General features: G+C 40.6%; 1 protein-coding gene across 2 annotated transcripts in view; it reads right to left on the minus strand.

The window, feature by feature from the left end:
* NPAS3 (neuronal PAS domain protein 3) overlaps nt 1-18,881 on the minus strand; it is an 893,587-nt gene extending 874,706 nt beyond the window's left edge. Inside the window, exon 1 of one of the 2 annotated variants that reach the window (XM_090271856.1) lies at nt 18,724-18,881. In XM_090271856.1, coding sequence (XP_090127982.1) covers nt 18,724-18,881 — 158 coding nt within the window. The remainder of the gene's footprint in view (nt 1-18,723) is intronic. The other variant, XM_090271857.1, reaches the window with a different exon arrangement.
* Nucleotides 18,882-19,555: the final 674 nt, after the last annotated feature.

A 19,555-nucleotide genomic window follows, 5' to 3' on the forward strand; every position in this document is an offset into this window, starting at 1 on the left:
TTTTTTCCTAAGTTTTCTCATAAGAGAAAAATAGAAAATTAACTTTTCAAGGAACAGAGTTTTTCATGGAAAAATATTGTATCAGTAGTGTTAAACTGTCACTGATAATAAAACATAAAATATAGGTTTAGGGGACAAAATACTTTTAACCTACAAATAATATATGGAATATAGGCATAAGTATCTACATATATAGAAATTAAGCAAAAAAATTAATTACCACATAATAATATACTTGTAGTATCTGTTAATATCATTAACTGTAAATACCCTAAAGCAATAAATGGCTAAATAACAATAAATGATTAAATGATACACTTCTTTTAAAAGTAATTAATGTACTAGAAGCAAGATATCTTATCCAATCATAAATATTTAAATCTGTCTACACTATAAGCATTGTATCAGTTCACCTTAGTCGCATTAAGAGGAAGTAGAAGAAAGCTCCTTTGAAAAACAAAGTTTTAAAAAAATGTAGTTTGGGCAAATATCTCACTGCAGAAATTTATTCCTTTATAAATGTTTTAGGAACACACTATTTTTTTCAGAGATTAGTTGTTCCCCTAAGCTCTCTCCTGTCCATCAAATATTACATTGTTAACGTCCTTCTTTATGGTACATCATCTGATTTTCAAATATTTCCAGAGTTGTTCTACCTATTCAATTGAATTTAACTAACAAATGTATTTACTGCTAAACACTTTTAGTGTTTTTCTTCAGTGCTACATGGAGTCATGTGCATAATATGTTGCTTTAAAAAATAATTTAATCCAGCCTATTTCTTCCACTGCAATGTCCCTCTGGACATTCTTGAAATAAGAGATCTCCTTTTAAAGATGTTTTCATAGAAGAAAAATATTTAAATATCCTCTATTTTATTGATTAAACCTGCATGACAAGCATCACATTTGATCTAAAAACTTAGTTCATTTAATAGTTTTATAATAAAGATTATTTGTAAATGTTAATACCATTAGAAAAATCCACCATACACCTCAATTCATTATATCATATATCCACATCATCATGCGGTCATAAATATTTGTAGCTGTAAGGAAATGTTGGCAATTCAATGCTACACAAATGAGAAAACAGACTTAAATAGGTAAAGGACCTGTGCAGAGTACACCTTCCTGGAAAGATAAGGGAGGACTTACACTGGTGACCAGGATTATGCCATTACCTGCTCTTCTACTGGTCCCCACAGAGCACCCTCCCATTGTAATGTACACAATGTGCTGCCCTGACAATCTCCACACCCACAAACTCCTGTCTTAAGTGCATGTCTATTACTGAGTAATGGGCCACTTCATTCTTCCTCTCTGCCCTTTGTTGCACACAATAACTGACACCCTTTGGTACAGCTTGACTTTGGGGGCTCTTTATTGACTTATGCCCTAGTGAATTTTAACAGCATTTTAAATACCCCTTGATCCAAGGATGTTATAGCATTGTTATTACAGTTATCTCTTAACAATATACAAAACCACATTAGGTAGAGGATGGTGCCACTGTCATAAAAACGGCTGTGCCCAATCATTTGTTTAAACTGCCATGCTGCCACATTAATACTGCATAGAAACAAGCCTTGGGAAGTTCTTGACATTCTGGAGACAAATATAAAGATGTGGAACAGTTCTTCGTTTTTGCTAAGAATGTTCTATCTTGTTAGTGGTTGTTTGTATCAAACCTAAAGGACTACTAAAAGGCATACCTAACTTTTTATAGCTTCCCTACATTAATGAAAAGGAACCCATTGTAATTTTAAATGATCTTTATTTTCTTAGTCTAAATACAAAAAAAAATCTATGATTAAGTACTATGGATGAAACCACATGCAAGAGCAGTATAGGTTATGGAAAAATACGCCTTCATAATGTCTTCTGCTGTCTGTATTACTAACTATAACTCTTGCATATATCATTGCATTATATTTTTATAATTCAGGGTTTGGAAAATGCTTTTGATCCATTAATATATTTTCCTGGTTAAAATTCTTTGAGATGTTCTTAACAAGAGTCTTAGATAATGAATTTGGGCAAACTCTGGAACAGTCTTTACAGTATTATCATTCTCATTAATTTTCAGAACTACCCACTGTGTTGAGATGATTGTCATGGACCTAAGACTTCAATTTGGCTAAATATTTTTGCATATATTTCAACATATAAGTAACTAACCGATGTTTAAATATTAGGTTCATATGAAAGAAATGGTTAAATTTGTTAACTCTGACCTCATGATTTCTTCATAACACTAATTCTTACTTATTATTTTTATTATCATTATCATTCACATTTCTTTATGTATTTCACAATTTCCTCTATGACTTGGTCTACATTAGATCAATTATTCCAAAATTTCTTCAAAGACAACAAAACAGTCCTTTCAAGCATTCCAGAATTTAAGCCATTTGTGCATTTATAATTATTTAACATAGGTCACATCACTAGTCTGTTAAAAGAGAAAATCTTAAATAGTTACTCAAACATTATTTTACAAAATACACAGAGTTCATATAAAGCATAGGACTGTACTTTTTTATATAGATTTTTTAACAGAGAGTCTTCCATTTATATTCTTATTTGGCTGTAGCAAGCTGATATATGATACTGCCCTAGCCTGCCAGAAAAAGATGGGTAGGAGGCTAAAAACAATAGTACTTTTAAGAGAGTTAATGCAGTACACAGTTCCATACTTTCACCTAGTTTATTATTTTTTCTTTACCTTTTCAGCTATCTCTGAAGACTGCTCCTGTTTCCATTGTTTCATCCTTTAGCACTCACATATCAGAGCAATAAGTATTTCATTACTGGTTTATCTGTCCAGAGGCTTGAGAAGCAGTAACAATTAACCCTCCCTTCACAGTGATTGATACAGGCTTTGCTTTCAATTTGTTCCACTACACAGATCATGAAATTCTGAATGCAATCATCCTCATTGACCTACACTTTCAAACACACGGCTACAATGAGACAAAAGTAATTATTAAAACGAATACAGAACTACTGAGATCTGCAACAAAGTCCTTTAAAAATCTGTTAGATGACCTCCTGGTAAAATTGGCAAATTTTCATGTTATGGAAAATGATAGCTTTGTGTCCCTGTCTGGAAATATTCAATGCAAGCTGATCAATGTACACCATGGTGGCTGCACTAACTACCATTGTAGAACTGTTATAAACAAGAGTTCAACTGTTAACATTGAGCTTAACCTGTCTAAAAGGAAACTGAACTGCCTAATTTGTGTATAAAGAACAAATCTTGACCATAACATAGAATGAAGGTAGGAAATGTCCTAGCTTTACTCATAAAAAGAGTTGCATACCTGAGTCCCTCATCTTCCCTTTTCCCCTCCCTTTAGATGAAGAGTCACATTTTCCACAAAGTCTGAAAAATAGCTTCAAATAAATATTAATCTACTGCAATCGATATATATGGGGAATGGAGGGGGGCTAGTAGCAGTGTGGTGACTACAGAACTATATTAAAACAAGGGTTGCAGTTAAAGAAAATCAGGGCAGAGAGGGAGGCAGAGGCCTGAGGCTCTAATCACGGAGCAGAGTGATGGAGATGAACCAATACTGCATGGATTAGCAATGAATTATTTTGAACCACAATCATATGCCTGCACAGAGAGAGAGGCAGGCAAAAACTAGCCATTACTCATAAACCAATCTGCTGATTGAGGGAGGGGGAGAGAGAAAGGGAGGGAGGAAAGGAGGGAAAGGGGGTGAGAGAGAGAGGGAGGAAATGAGAATAAAATCATATGCTAAACTAATTCAGAATAATGAAAACCTAAAGATGTGGTTACACTTCAAGTAACATTCTATTTTCAATATATGCCATATATTACATAATAGAGGGTGTTTAGAGTATAAAATGTAAAGTGATTGATTCAAACAGGATTAAACCAAGCACTTCTTCTAAGATTAGGATGTGATCATTTCTCCAATCTCCGTTCTTCCTCCCCACCACCGCAAAAAAAAAAAAAAAAGAAAAAGAAAAAACACATTTCTGGAAAACTTTAACACCCTCAAATATAAAAATCTTAAGTATTTAGTTATAAAGAAGACACAGCATTCAAGGAATTAACTTCCTTTGGATAATCTGAAAAATTCATACCAAGTGAAGATTCAATTGTTAGAACTAATTCTGTTAGGAAGAAAAAAGAAAATCAAAACTGCTAGTAGCAAAAGATTCCTGAGATTCGTATGAACAGACTGTTTAAATGAAGAGCACTTTAATCAGTAGAGGAATCCTCACATTTCTAATGTCTTGCTGTGCATTCTGCAGGTTATAGTAGCAGCTGGTAGAGGTCATATATCTTTTGTGAGCATCCCAAAAAGGCTCACTGCCAGACTGTTAAATTATGAATAAGCAATGAACAAAAGAATGCAGATACGGTGGTGACAAGATAATCCAAGCAAATTTATCTATGACAAATTTCACGGGATTAACAAATTACATTTACACAGAACAATAAAAATGTGCAAAAAAAAAAAAAATGATGAGTCTACTTTTCCTTACAGCATTAGGAAAACAAAAAGTCACCATTCCACAACATATATTTAAATTTAAATTGACCTAAAGTAAGACATTTATAATACGTTCAAGACATATTTGTAACATTTTCCCATTTTAGGTAGTTATATATAAACATAGTATATCTGGTTTATATAATGTTGTAAATATATATATATATATATATATATATAGTTTACATTATATGTTGTAAACATATATATGGTATACATTATATACATATAATGTATATTGTGTGCAGTAAAAAAAAATCATCCCATTCATATATATGAATAGAATTTTTTTTCCAGAAATAGATCCTGAGGAATAAATTATTTTGTAGGAAAAAATGCTCCTTCAATTAGTGCAATATATTAGTTACTAAAATATCCTTATTCATGTCTCCATTTTCTAGGACAAGAGATAAGTTTTACAAAGTTTCAATATTTCCATTTGTTTCTGCCAAAATACTGCAATCTTTCCAAGTAAAGTTCTTCTGAATGAAGTTTAGAACTAGTATCCTTTTCTGCAGAAAGGAAAATTTATAGATTGGGGGAGGGGAGTTGTTAATTTTAGTTATATTCACATAAAAATGGCCCTGGATTCAATATTAATTTTTTCTTCATATAAAGTTCTTTTTATAAATCTTACAAATAAAAAAAGCCCCAGTATATCAGCAGTTATGAGATATTACTGAAATGACTTATGATTCCATAAAGTGGTCTTAAAATGCTATGTTGTACTACTTTTCAAAATATGTGATAAAGATTTGTTAAGTTACAACCTAGGACCCCAAATCAGAGCCCTTTAATTCTGCATTACCACAGTGGTGATAATAAAATACTATAATCAGATGTAATTTCTTTTAAGTTGATCTGAATGCCATTTAAAATTCTGTAGATTATTTTTCACTTATACTTCCAACTGACTATTGTTTTTTTCTTCATATCTTAACAGATCATCTCTCTAGATGAGCTCTTTTCACATATTATAAGGCAACCTATTCTTTACATAAACAAAAATTATGAATATAAAAGTGAATATTTAATTAAGATACACAAACAAAATAACCAGCCCATCCAACCACAGATATTCAAGTACTGTTTACCTAGTCCTTTCAAGCTCTGAAATTCCAGCTATAGCAAAGAACGCATATGCATAACTCACAGACACAGACAGCGGTGTGGTGATGCCAGAGGGAAGGCGGGTGGGGCTGGGTGGAGGTGGGCAGAAGGGGAGGGGGAAATGAGGACATCTGTAATAGTGTCAACAATAAAAATAAGGGAAAAAAAGAAGCTACTTGGTTGACAAAATTATAGTATTACATCCAAAAACATTCAGCTAAATGTGGCATGCTTTCCTGCTACTTCGAATATAGTACACAATGAGCAACCAGGGAGTCAGCTGCTACAAAGTTTCCTAAGTTTTTGTCAAGAAATTGATACATACCAAACTAACCCCTATCATTTCTGGCATTAAAGAAATAAAAATGTTACCAAAGACTTCCCCTTCTTCAAGATGCCATAAGTGGGGGTGAGGGGGGCACTAAATAATGATAACATCATTTATGTATTTATTGTGGTCCATTTTAACATGTTATGTGTTTAATTAAATGAGATCATTAATAAATGCAAAACTCTTAGAAAAGTACCTGGCCCATTGTGCTATATAAATGCCTGCTGTCATTATTATAATGTCAGACACATTGGCAAGAGGCCAACCTGTACAAGTACTTATCCAGAAATAGTCCAATATCCAGAAATACAGTTAGACACTAAAGCATGTTGTTCAGAAAGCTCTATGAGGCAGTTTCTTAACCACTTGGTGGCAAAACTATCACAAAACAAAAATGCCTCAACTGTAATCTTTAGACAAACTGCGGCACACTCTGGGGCATAGATCAGGAGCAGAAGAGGTCCTGTGTACTTCATAGGCTATGACCAAACAGGCTTATGTAGACAGCAAACTGAGTCTTCTCTAACCAGTCAGTAAAAAAATGCACCCTACAGTATATACAGCTATGGAGCTTGCTCACAAAACTGCCGGAATGTTAAAGAGTGGAATGAGAATAATTTAAATATTGATTCTTCCTCTAACTTTATAAACACTGTATTTCTGAAATTCTCCAAACGTCTGATGAAGGACCAAGAGGCAGAAATCTAGTTCACTATCCACAGGGTACAGTGCCTTTCTGTCATAGGGTCTCTCTCCAGCAACTATTCAGAAATCCCTGACTTCAAAAATCCAAAAATGCAGGCCCCTCCACACAGCTCAGAAGGTACATTTCTATCCAAACAAACCTGAATTCAATTTCTAGCTCTACCACCTTCCTTGGGATTGAAAAGCTTCTGTTTTCTCATCCATAAATGGGATATTAGCACTTCCCTCATATGGCAGTAGAGACACTAATGAGAAAATTACTGTGAAGTATTTGATAGAGGCCTTAAACATAGTAGTGTCCAATAAATGTTTATTATCATCATATTTGATCTTTTTATTTTTAAATCCCATCAAACATCTTTAAAGTTTGCCATACTGTTTATTTATATAGCATCTTTTTCTTTTCCCCAAGAACTAATCATTTCAATGATTAATTACAATATTTTACAAGCTGAATCTCTGTTCCTCCCAGAACACTAAGCTAACAAGTCAAAAGCAATAGAGAGCCTGGTAATCTCTAATATTTTGCATGTCCAATAAAAGGATAAGTCTATAACCAGAGCAACTGCTCTTTCAGGGTGTATTCTTCACTTCTAATCTGTGGTCCATAGTAGAGGTTTAGTAAATAAAGCTGAGTGAACGAACCAATCAATAATTACAATCAAGGGCCACAGGCACTTTGAGGTATGGTATTATGCGATTTTAAACTGCATCTCATGATTTTGCACAAAAGTCCACAAGTATTTCAATTAATTCACCAAAACATTATGCTTTAGAAATATATACAGACAGTAACTTCAAGTGTTGTTCAGTCTGCTCCTAGTCATTTCAGAGATAGTAGTAATCACTTCCCTCTTACTAAGCCATGTCCTGCTTATGTCCTGTAGTATTACTAATATTACTACAAATTATTCTAACTATGTAAGGTTCTATCAAACTTAATAGCGCAAACATCCTATTCACACTAACAGGGCCCAGAGCACTAAAAATACCACTTGGTTAAAGTTGGTTTATTACACTGCCCAACAAGGAGAAAAAGGGGGAGCACTATTTATTGTAAAAATACTAATACCATTTAATGCAGAGCAAACACAATGGAATTTTCCCATAAATTATGGAATTTCTTACCTAATCATAGTACAGGTTTAAATATTTAAAGTTTTATACATCCTACTATGTGCAGCTTTGGCAATATTTAAAATTTTAAATTAGTATTTAATCAATTAATCAACTAAAAATTTCAACACTAGCTCTTCCACTAAGTTTCAGCTTTATCCATTGTAAACAATTAAGAAATGTCTATAAAACACCTGAAGTTAGATTCTAAGGCAATGGCAATGCAGATTTTTTCTTTCTTTTTCTTTTTCAATCATTACTCAAGGATTTGTTTATGGATTCTAGAGAGAAATGAAGAGGGGAGAGAGAGAAAGAAAAACATCAAAGTGAGACAGAAAAAACATATATTGGTTGTCTGCTAAACATGCCCTGACTGGGAACTGAACCTACATGCAACCTTTTGGTGTACAGGATGACACTTCAACCAACTGAGCCACCTCTCTAGGGTGACAATGCAGATTTTTTTTTAATTAATTCATTAGTTTATTTTGTTCATTAGATTCCTCTTATAAGCGAGACCATATGGTATTCGTCTTCCACCAACTGGTTTATTTCACTTAGCATAATATTTTCCAGTTCCATCCACGCTGTCACAAATGGCAGGAGTTCCTTCTTTCCTTCTGCTGCATAGTATTCCATTGTGTAAGTGCAACACAGTTTTTTTTGATCCACTGATCCACTAATGGACAATTAGACTGTTTCCAGCACTTGGCTATTGTAAATAGTGCTGCTATGAACATAGGGGTGCATAGGTTCTTTTGAATTGGTGTGTCGGGATTCTTAGGGTATATTCCCAGCAGTTGAATTGCTGCGTCAAAAGGCAGTTCCATTTCTAATTTTTTGAGGAACTAACAAGCAAAACAGAACCAGAGACACAGAAACATGGAACAGACTGACAGCTGCCAGAGGAGAGCAGGGAAGGGGATAATGGTGGAAAGGGACTAAAGAACATGTATGAATTACCCATGGACATGGACAATGGTGTGGGGATTGACTGTAGGAGCAGGGGGTGAACTGGACAGAGAAGAGAGAAGGAGGGAAAATGGGATAACTGTAATGGAATAACAATAAAAAATAAATTTAAAAGTTAATTCAAGTGATGAAATGCTATAGTGTAAAATAAGTGGCCATATAACCACCAGACGGGAGGGATTCCTTCCACTCCCATTTGTGCTTAATTTTCTTTAAACTTAGTGAATGGGATTCTGCATAGAAAAAAAAAGGATCACAAGAATTGCAGGAAGAATAAGAAAACAAAAATAGACTACGGTTTACATTGGGGTCGTTGTTACCAATGAAGTTCTTATGGAAGTTCATGGTGGGGGAACATAACTAGGAGTGATTCAGAAATCTTCATGACATATCTCCAACAAATATTCCACAGATATAAAGCTCCACAGCCTGAAAAATAACTAAATAAAAGCTACACTGCCTACATCCCCTTGCTCCACCCACAAAGTGTGGCTTTAAAAATATAGTGGTCTAACCAGAAAAAGTCCAGCCATTGTTAATATAACAAGAATGGTTTGCATGACATCTATATAACTTGGCAGCCGAGGAGAGTGGACTGAAATGCACATGCATGAACAATGATGACTTCACTGTACTAGTCAGTGGGGACCGTAGGTGCTGTTGAGTGAGCATGTGTATGTGTGGCCGTCACATTCAAAATGACTGAGTGAATGACTGAGCAACAAATCTGCATCAGATTTTGTGTTAAGCTTGAACATTCCTCCACAGAAACTATTTGGATGATTCAGAAGGCTGCAGCTATGGGCAACTGGTGATTGGCAGCTTCATCACAACAATGTGCCCACTCATACATCATGTTTCATGCAGAGTTTTTTGGTGAAACACCAAATTACCCAGGTGACTCAGCCCCCCTACAGCCCAGATTTGGTGCCTTGCAACTTCTGACTTTTCCCAAAACTAAAATCACCTTTGAAAGGAAAGATATTTCAGACTATCAATGAGATTCAGGAAAATACAACAGGGCAGCTGATGGCAATTGGGAGAACTATGTGAGGTCCCAAGGTGCCTACTTTGAAGGGGACTGAAGCATCATTGTCCTATGTACAATATTTCTTGTATCTTCTTCAATAAATGTTTTTCATATTACATGGACAGCTACTTTCTGGACAAACCTTGTATACACACACAAATGTGTGTGTGTGTGTGTATACACATATACACACACATACATACATACATACATACATACATATACACTGTTGTAGAAAACCTCACCACAAAGCAATTCTGGATTTCAGGTCCTGTTTTAAACATATACAATTTGAACAAGTCAATGGTTTCTAGACTAAGATCTGGGGCAGAGCAAAAGAGTCAAGGGCTTCATGGAAATTCTGACATTACTATAAAACAGCTCTACTGAAGGGGCAACCATTGTGTAGAAGAATTTCAGGGAAAAATCAAACTTTGTATCACTAAAAATATCAAGCTATTCCAATCGTTAGATTCTATTTAAGCTGCAGTGTAATTCATACCAATTCACTGCTGAGAGTTAGATTATTTTCACATAACTTTAAGTAAAAATACAAGTCATATTTTCAAGAACAGCTAAAGACCCAGGGACCAAAATTTTACTCATGATACCATTAGGTAGTAAAAATACCTCATGTAATTTTTTTTTAATCAAAAGTATCAAATAATGTAGATTTCAAGTTTTCTCATTATAACAAATCAAACCTAGTAATTGGCACATTACAGATTTGGAGTGGCTATATGTTTCTTGATTCAAAAATTAGAAATTGGAAATATGAAAGGATGTTGTGATGTGGGAGGGTGCTACATAATAAAGGTCATTAAAACTCCTGGCTCTGGAGCTATATGATCTAATATCCTCTCTGGTGGTTCTATGATATGCCCATGCATTATAGCTCTTGTTGACAGTCTGTTGCCTTGGAAATATTTCATTATTTCAGTTTTTCCATTTGTAGACCCTTGGCCTTGTGATATGAAGGCCATCCTATTTCATATTTTCGATTATCATTTAAGCAATCTTGTGGAGCTATTTATATATAAGCAAGTGTTAGACAACGCATATCATCATTTATCACTCTGTGTTTAAGCTTACACTGTAGAAAGAAATGCCTCCCCAAAAGTCTCCACCACCACCTTTACTTTTTGAACCAAAAGCCCTGTGCTACAGAAATATGCTTTACAAGCCAGCATGGGCATATCACATGCTTGACACTTCCGTCAGTCTAATTTTCTTGGTTATGCATCCACATAGTGGAAAAACTCTGTGGTAGTGCTACATAATTTGCAGCTTTTTGGAATTTAAAGAAAAACCAAACAAGTTTAAATATAGAAGATTTTCAACTTGTTTTTTCAGGCTCTAAAGAGCCATTTTCTCTGTGTATGAATCAGAGAAATTTAAGGAATACCAAATAGTAATTAAAGACATTATCAAGAAAAACCTTCTTTTTCTAAAAATCATTCTGTAAGCATTATTGGGAAAAAAATAAATACTTTACTGCATTATTATACTCAGGTCAGATATTTCAAAAATAATAAGACAATTCAAAAGATACTTTTTCTATATAAGTTTTTAATTACTGGTGTATTCGAAAAGCAGTATAGTGTCCATAAGTGCCTTTATGAAATCAATGATTTGAAAACAGTTTTCTAAATAAGTGAAAGAATATCGTTTAAAGCAGTGATTACCAAACGCTGTGCTGCAAGAGTTTTTAAAACATGCAACACCTGCTTGCTTAGTCGGGGGCACTAACCTCTTTTCCCTTTGATTGTCAAATTAAAAAAAAAAGACAACAGCCAAGACAACAATAGCTGTCCAGTGTAAATAAATCAAAATTTTACCTTTTGTGTGTGTGTGTCAGATCGGCAAAAAATATATCTTTTTGATGTGCCACAGAATTTTAGTAATTAGTTTACGTGTACCATGAGATGAAAAAGGTTGAAAATTGCTGACAATGCATTTTCACAGAAAATCATCTTTTATAAACCTATTTGTGTTCAACCATTATTAAGAAATAATACTACTAAACAACAAGTTCCAGGCACAAAGTGAACATCAAGATGAAATGACTCTACTTAGCAAGTAACTATGAAAACAAACCCCTCCTGAACCCTCTGACTTCGCATTTCTCATTACAAAACCAAAACAACTGACATGTGTAATGTTTACACTTAGAGTGTTAAGAGCATTTAAAACCCTAAAAACATAGTGAACCCTCAGGGCATAAAACAACTGTGAATACTGGGCCAAGTCTGTGGTTATTACTATTTGAAACATTTAGTTTATAACTCCTTAATTCCTACCTCCTTCTGCCCCTATCTCTTTATTACTCCTCCCTCTCCCAACAGGTTGACCCTTCTCAGATCCAACCTTTAAAATGACAGCATCCGAGCTGAACAAGAAGATGCTATTAAAGGGCATTAAATTAAATACAGTATATCCTCCTACAACTTCAATCAGAATTTCAGACCAAGTGTTATTTAGTTCAGCTCTCAAGTGGAGCAGAATAACAAATCGCGCACTTTGATTTACTTTCTTCGAATGCCAAATGGAGACAGGTGATAAAGAACGCGCTCATGCACAGGCTATGAAGTTTCCTCTAGAAATTAATTCTATCTTCAAGATTCCTATCTCAAAGAAATTCCCAAAATGGCACACAAATAGGCCTCTGCTACAGAGATTACTGAAGCCATCCCAGTAAATACATTTACTAACCACAGAACCAGGGAAGAGGAAGGAAGAAAGGAAGGAAGGAAGGAAGGAAGGAAAGAAGGAAGGAAGGAAGGAAGGAAGGAAGGAAGGAAAGAAGGAAGGAAGGAAAGAAGGGAGGGAGGAAGGAAGGAATTATAATCTAATTTCAAAAGTATTCAGAATCATGTTGATAAAACTTTTCTATCTAAAAAAGTATTTGATATGTGGATTCTTTGTAAAACACTAATACTAAGTGTTCATTTTAGCTCTCTGAGTTTTCAGGTAGCAAATGCTGTACACATTTAACATCTCTGAGATGGATTGTGTGTGGTTTACTCTCAGGGGTATGATTTATATAGAAATTATCTAGAGTTTTGAATTAGTATGTACCTACTTAACAAAACTATTTCCTTAATCCTGATCATTCTGAAGTCCTTATTGTATGAATGAAACAAGATATACTGCAACTGAAGCTTTTTAAGCAAATAGCTTGTTTAAATACCTCCCTGCTTTCTCTGGATATAAGTTATAGGTTAAATGCTAAGTTGTATCAAAAATTAAACTGCCTATGTAATAATTAAATTTTGCAACTAAGAACTTCCCTCATGTTCAAGTTCACTTCAGCGTGTGAGGAAAGTAAACATTTTTGCTGGGGGCAGGATGGGGGGGCGTAGATATATCTAACTCTATTAGTTTTCCTCATGAATCAATGGGTTATATTTCATACTTCCTATGGAGCATTTCCTCTTCAGAGACAGAGATAATCACTTTGCTCAAACCAATATGCTATTCGCAATTAATGTCATTGACGCTGCCAAATAATAGCAAAAAAAAAAAAAATCAAACAAAGTAGATTTCGTGGACAGCAGGAGGAAAAACCACGTGGGGGTGCTTGGTTACTCTGAAACCTAACAACACCATTCATGGAGGAAGGACGGTGAGGAATATTTTGAATACAAACTCCCTTTCCCCTTGGCTGTAGTTTAACTAACTTCAAACAGACACACCGGGCTGATGTCCTTGCCTGGCTATGCAATTTTCGCCAGAAACCTTTTAAAACCCAGATCCCAGAACAGGAACTAACGGGACGCAGATGCTCCAACTATGGACACATTTTACATCTCCCTGTTTGGTTGCCTATTTGAATTTGGGGATTTTCCTCTTTAATTTTCCTTTATCTGCGGGGGGCAGAGGAGCGGAGAGGAGGGAAAAGGAAGAGCGGAGGGCACAGCAGGAGACCCACTAGTTGCGGAGGCTAAGGGTGCAGCCTGGGCGGCAGGGAGGCAGCAGCCGCGTGCCCAGCTCGGGTCCTCGGCCGGCCTAGCAGCTCCACGCAGAGACGGCTCCGCCACGACTCAGCCCGGGCCTGGCGCGAGCTCGCGCTCCCCGCCCCCGGCCGCCGCGCCTCCTCCTCCTCCTCCTCCTCCTCCTCCTCCTCTCCTCCGCCCCTCTCGCCCGCCTGCCCTCCCCCTCCCAGCCTCATTCCTTCCTAGAGAGCAGCTGCCAAGGGACCTGCGGCGCCCCGGGATCCCCCGGCCCCCACCCTCACTGCCGCTTCCCGGCACACAGCAGCCCCTTCTCTTTTTTGTTTGTTTTTATTTTTATTTTATTTTCTTTCTTTTTTCTTTTCCTTCTTTCTTTTTTCTTTTTCTTTCTTTTTCTTTTTTTTTTTTTTTTTTTTTTCTTTTTCTTTTTCTCTGTCAGCGAGTCACTGTTCGCTGAGCCGAGCTGGTGCGACTGCTCGGAGAGCCTGGCGCCGCCGCAGCAGCCGGGCGGACAATGCGCGCCGGGACCGCGGGCGAGCGCTCCGCCGCAAGCCGGCAGCCCGGTCCCGCGGGCTCGCGGCCCAGGAGGCGGGCTGCGGAGCGAGCCCCGCCACCTCGGCGGTGGAGGCGGGAGCAGCCGCCCAGGCTGCAGGTTCAATAAACAGAAAAGTGTTACCGTTCTCGCCTGGAAGGATCCTGCTGAAAGCTGGGCTTGGTGGGCGCCATCTTCCTGCTATTTTTTTTCCTCTCTTACTTTTTGCCTCTCTCCCCCCTCCCGGCTGGGGGTGTGGGGAGGGCGGGGGTGTGCGTGTGCGTGGGGCGGCGGGAGTGAGTGCGGGCGTGCGCGGCGCTCAGCGGCGCCCGTGGCCGTGGCCGAGGCCGTGTTGGCGGCGGCGGCTGTGCTGCTGAGGCAGGGCGGCTACGGAAAAGTAGTGGGGCCGGAACCTCGCCGGCGGCCGGCCGTCCCCTCGCGCCGCCGGTGCCTCTCGCTGCAGGTCGCCGCCTCCTCCGCCGCCGGCGCCTTCTGCTCCCCCTGCTCGCCGAGCGCCGCCGCCGTCCATGCGCCGCAGAGCCCCCGCGGCCCGGGCCGCTCCGGCTCCCGAGACATGCCCAGCTCGGAGACAGCGACCGGCGGCGGCGGCGGGCGGAGGGGGAGGCGGCGGGGGAGGCCGCCGCGCGGCCCCGCGGGCAGCCCGGCCCAGGGCCCCGCCGCCACCTCCGGGCTCTCACCGCCGCGCGCCGCCACACCCCCCACAGCCACCCCACACCACCGCCACCCAGAGCTGGCCCGGTGGCAGGTGGGGCACACACCCTTCCTGCGGGGGGCGGTCGGGGCCTAGGCCAGGAGGGGCGGGGAAGGGGAGGACATGCTGGGGGTTCCCAGCTTGACCGCTGCGAAAGTATTTCTGGGCATTTTCCAGCTCCTTTGCTCCAAAGCGCTTTCTCGCAAGCAAACACACACACACCCCTTCTCTGCCCCCACCCTTCCTCTCTCTCCCTCCTTCCTCCTTCTCCTTCTCTGTCTCTCTCTCTCTCTCTCTCTCTCTCTCTCTCTCTCTCTCTCTCTCTCTCTCTCTTCCCCCTGCCCCCCCCCCTTGTTGGGGGACTGGGAAGCTCGGCTGCTGGCGCAACAACGCCACTCAGTTGCAGTTTTGAACACTTCCCTTCTATGGAGTATCTCAGCCAGGGGGGAGGAACTGGCAGGCCACCGGCTGGCACAGGACACTGTCCAGGGCGCGCCTTCGGGGACAGGGGAAGTAAACGCTAGTGGGAGTGCGCTGGCCAAGCCAGCGGCCCCACAACCCTGCGGGCGGGCACAAGCAGCAGCACAGGCACCTTGTGATCCCGGCGCTCTCAGCCACTGAGTTTCCCAAGCCGGAGCATCTTCGTTTCTTCCACGCATACACATCTTTAGACCCCAGGGTTCGCGTGTGAATCTCTGGGACTTTAAACGCAGTGACACACAAACGCCACTCCCGACTCAACTCCTGGTACCTGGGACGGGACCGGATGGAAATATGGGCTTCTGGTTCTATCCAGCCCAGCTGGCTTCCCCATTCTGCAGCCCAGCGAGGCCTAGAGAAAGAGCCACCTGGTGCAGGACCAATGCTGGAATCCTGTTACCTGAGTAGACCCTGGTCAGAGCTTTCTCTGCACTAAACCATTCTTCTGGGTGTGGGCAGCTTTGGGGCAGAGATCTGGCTCACTCCCGTGTCAACCCGGAAAGTGGAAACGATTCCCAGAGCACTTGAATAAATGATAGAGCTAGGAGGAAAACATCAGTCCTATGTGAGGCTGTGCACTTGATTTTACACTTAAGAAAAATAGACCTAAGAAGGGATCCCACTGGTCCTACCATTCCAGTCAAGTGAAGTTGAGAGTTAAAAACTGAAAACATGTGCTTTTCCATAGCACAGGTGGTTTAATCTGCATGATGGTGTTTGAATTCTCTTTAGAGTACACTCTACAGGTAGGAGAAGATGAGAGTGATTGAAAAAATGACCTCGAGAGTGTTGAGTCTGAGATATATGGGCTGGGAGGGAGGAGGGCGAGTTGCCAGTTGGACATCTCCAGGACAGCCATCCCAGGGCGTTTCTGCCCCAAGATGACAAATGAGAGAAGCTTGTGTTCTCCCAACAGGCCTTTCTTTGTATAAACCACCCTCCACCCCACCGCCAGCACCCATGTCACTCCCTCATCAGACTCCCCAAAAGTTTTTAATGCAAAAAAATTTTTTTAGTAAAGTGATGCGTCACCATTCACTTTAGCAATCATATCCAGGTCTTGAGGTGGAAACTATGTCTGCCCTTCATAGCCCCTAAAACCTAGCATGTTGGTGGCCTATATTCCCGATGAAGTGCCAGAGGACAGGGGACTTAACTCCTGACTCAGAGCCACCCTTCATCTTGCCCCACATAACTTACTCTCCTGTCTCCAAATTAACTAAAACTAAAACTAAAAGCAGTAACTGTTGTCATCAAATCAGAGTAAAGAAACCAAAGGGCACATTTTTCACAGCTAGCACCTTTTCTGTCAATATGACATAGCATAAAAAGAGAGGAAGGCTAAAATTTACAGTTGATTATTTTTAGAGCTTTAATCTTTAGAACTAGAAGTGAGATTTTGTGACTTGATGAAGTGGCCCAAATTCAAAGATGAAGGTGGAAGCCATAAGTGAGCTTTTAATGTTGGAGTGGGGACTGTGGAGAGTGACCCCTGGATACTCCTGACTTGCAGGAAAACTGGACCCGGGAATATCTTCATGATGAAGGACACCAGCGCTCTGAGAACAAACCAACAGGCTGAATTCACGACCTTCCTTAATGTCCGGAATTCCCTGAAATCGTCCAAAAGCTATCTGACATTTCTGACACTTTACCGGACTTCACAGACCATACCATTGTGACTACTGCCTGCACTTCCTAGTTAAAGTGACCACCAGAGTCTATTGTCATTTAAATGTTTTATAAGTGACAAAAACACATACCTGAACCATGAAAAAAAAATCTAATTCTTTTCTAAGTCCTTTATGTTTGAAAGATTCCCAGATTCTTTTGTATTGCAGGTTCTTGTAATCACTGAAGTAAGACAAGACTAGAATAATTTAAAGAAATAAATCTCTGTAACAAGAAATAGCCTTGAGTTATTTTGAAGACCCTTTTTAAAACTTTTGACAGTGCTCAGATCATATAATGAAGTCTTCTACAGAATATTTGCAAAACTGGGCATCAACTTGGAAAACACTCAGTGTGTCATGCAAAATCTCTGGTCTCTGGGCCATTGGTTAGAAGGCACAAAATATGGCAGTGATAGATTATCTTAACCTTTTCAGTTTAAACACTGTTTGTTCAAATCAAAGGTTCTCAAATCAATGAAGTTTGAAATACAAGGTAAAAATAGGAACTGTTGTTTGAATTATGCATTGTGTATATTTTAAGTCAAATGCCATTGGCAAATTTCTCAGCTGTTTAATTGTGTGCAGTCTGGGAAACACAAATATTTAATTTCACATTTTCATGTGTTCCTTTTTTTCTCCATCTTCTAAAAAACTGAGCCCCACAAATGGGACACTTATCTTTCATACTAACTACACTGTTAGTTTTTCTCACCAAATCTTTGTGGATTACATTTTCCATAAAATCTTGAAACATCACAAGTGGTCCTTATGGAAAAAAAAACTTTAGGATTCTAGGGTATTGGTGGTGGTACATTTTTCCCTTTCTTTCCTAACTGAATCAAAGAATGTTTACTATTTCAGCGTCATAGTCATAATTTTTTTAAATCTATAACTATTTGGGAGAAATGCAAACAAATCATACTTTAAAACTTGTTTGCTTCTCACCACCTAGCCTAACTTTGTAAATTTTGCTTCCAAACTCGCATCTCTGTTAGGTATTTGCATTATAATGCGTTGAAGATGAATACTTAACAGCGCGAGGAGACTCGGATTTCAAGCTTTATTTCCCTGTAGTAACAGGTGACACGATAACACTATTAGGTAGGGTTGCAAATCTACAGCTACACGTGAAAATCGTTCCTATTCTGTTGGGAAACAAATGATCAATCAGCCTCTGGTGATCAATTGCAGCCCTGGCTGCCCGTTCGCACCAGTCTGCACCCGGCAGAGGCACTGAGAGAATACCTCTGAAGGGGACGGGGATCCCAAACTTTGAAAAGCACCTTGTGCGTTGTCTCAGACTTCGCTGCAACTCTTGGGCTACGCGGAGGCTGAGGCTCTGAATTTGGGGCCGGAGGGCAAAAGCTGATTTCACTTTGCCAGCACATTGGCGTGCTTTTCGATCTGAATTGTGAATTATATTTTTCTTTCTCATTTGCAGCACGAGGGGCACGCAAAGTGAGCCCTAGCGATGTGCATGTGGGTTGTAAGGCATAAAACAGGAGGCAAAGTGAGTCCCACCCCAGCACCCCGAGGCGGGGGCACTCCTTCTGCCCAGGTGGAACTACTCACCGCTGCTGGTAGGAGGTGATGCCCTGGACGTTCTGCGGGGTGCCGTTGGCCGCGGCGCTGGCCCTCCCCATGCCCGCGCCGGCCGGCACCCCCGTGGCCGCCCCGCCAGCCGCTGCGGCCGTCACCTGCACGCTGAAATCCGGAAAGATTCGGATCATCGCCGCGGCTTTGGCCCCTGGGCGCGGCGGCTCTGGGCTCGGGCTGGCGGGGGCTCGGGCTAGGGCTCCGGCGGCGGCGGCGGCGGCAGCAGCAGCAGCGCGAGCAGCGGCGGCGGCAGCAGCAGCGGAGCCAGGCACCAGCCTGCAATCCCATTAGTGAGCCGCGGCCACTGAGCGCGGCAGAGAGGAGCTTTGATGTGCGCGCAGCGGACTGGGGGGGCCGCGAGCGCGAGGAGGTGGTGCTGGGGTGGCGGGGTGCGAGGGACTTGCAAACTGCAAAACGTGTCAGGGTGGGGCCTTTTCTCCCTTTGGTGGGGGGAGCGGTGGTGCTCCCCCCTCTTTCTAGGATGTTGCTCTCACTGGCTGCTCCGGCTGCGCGGCGCGAGCCCAGCTGAGGGAAGAAGGGGAGGGGGTGGCGGAGGAAGGATGCACCGGGAGGCTTGGCGAGCACTTGGCCAGTGCATGGGAATGATGGGCAGCGGAGGGTGCCTTTCTTTCCCGCCCCCTCCACACACTCACACACACACACACACGCACACACAGCGCACTTCCGACCCAAAGTGCAAGACAAGCGCTCTCTATCCCCTCTTTTCTCTAGAGGAATAACCACTACAATCCAGGCAAGGCTCGAGCCTCCCGCGGCTTCAAGCAACCTGGATTCCAGCCCGCGTGTG

Source organism: Furipterus horrens, unplaced genomic scaffold (genome assembly GCF_987537825.1).
Source record: "Furipterus horrens unplaced genomic scaffold, mFurHor1.1.pri manual_scaffold_3, whole genome shotgun sequence".
Classification (NCBI taxonomy): domain Eukaryota; kingdom Metazoa; phylum Chordata; class Mammalia; order Chiroptera; family Furipteridae; genus Furipterus; species Furipterus horrens.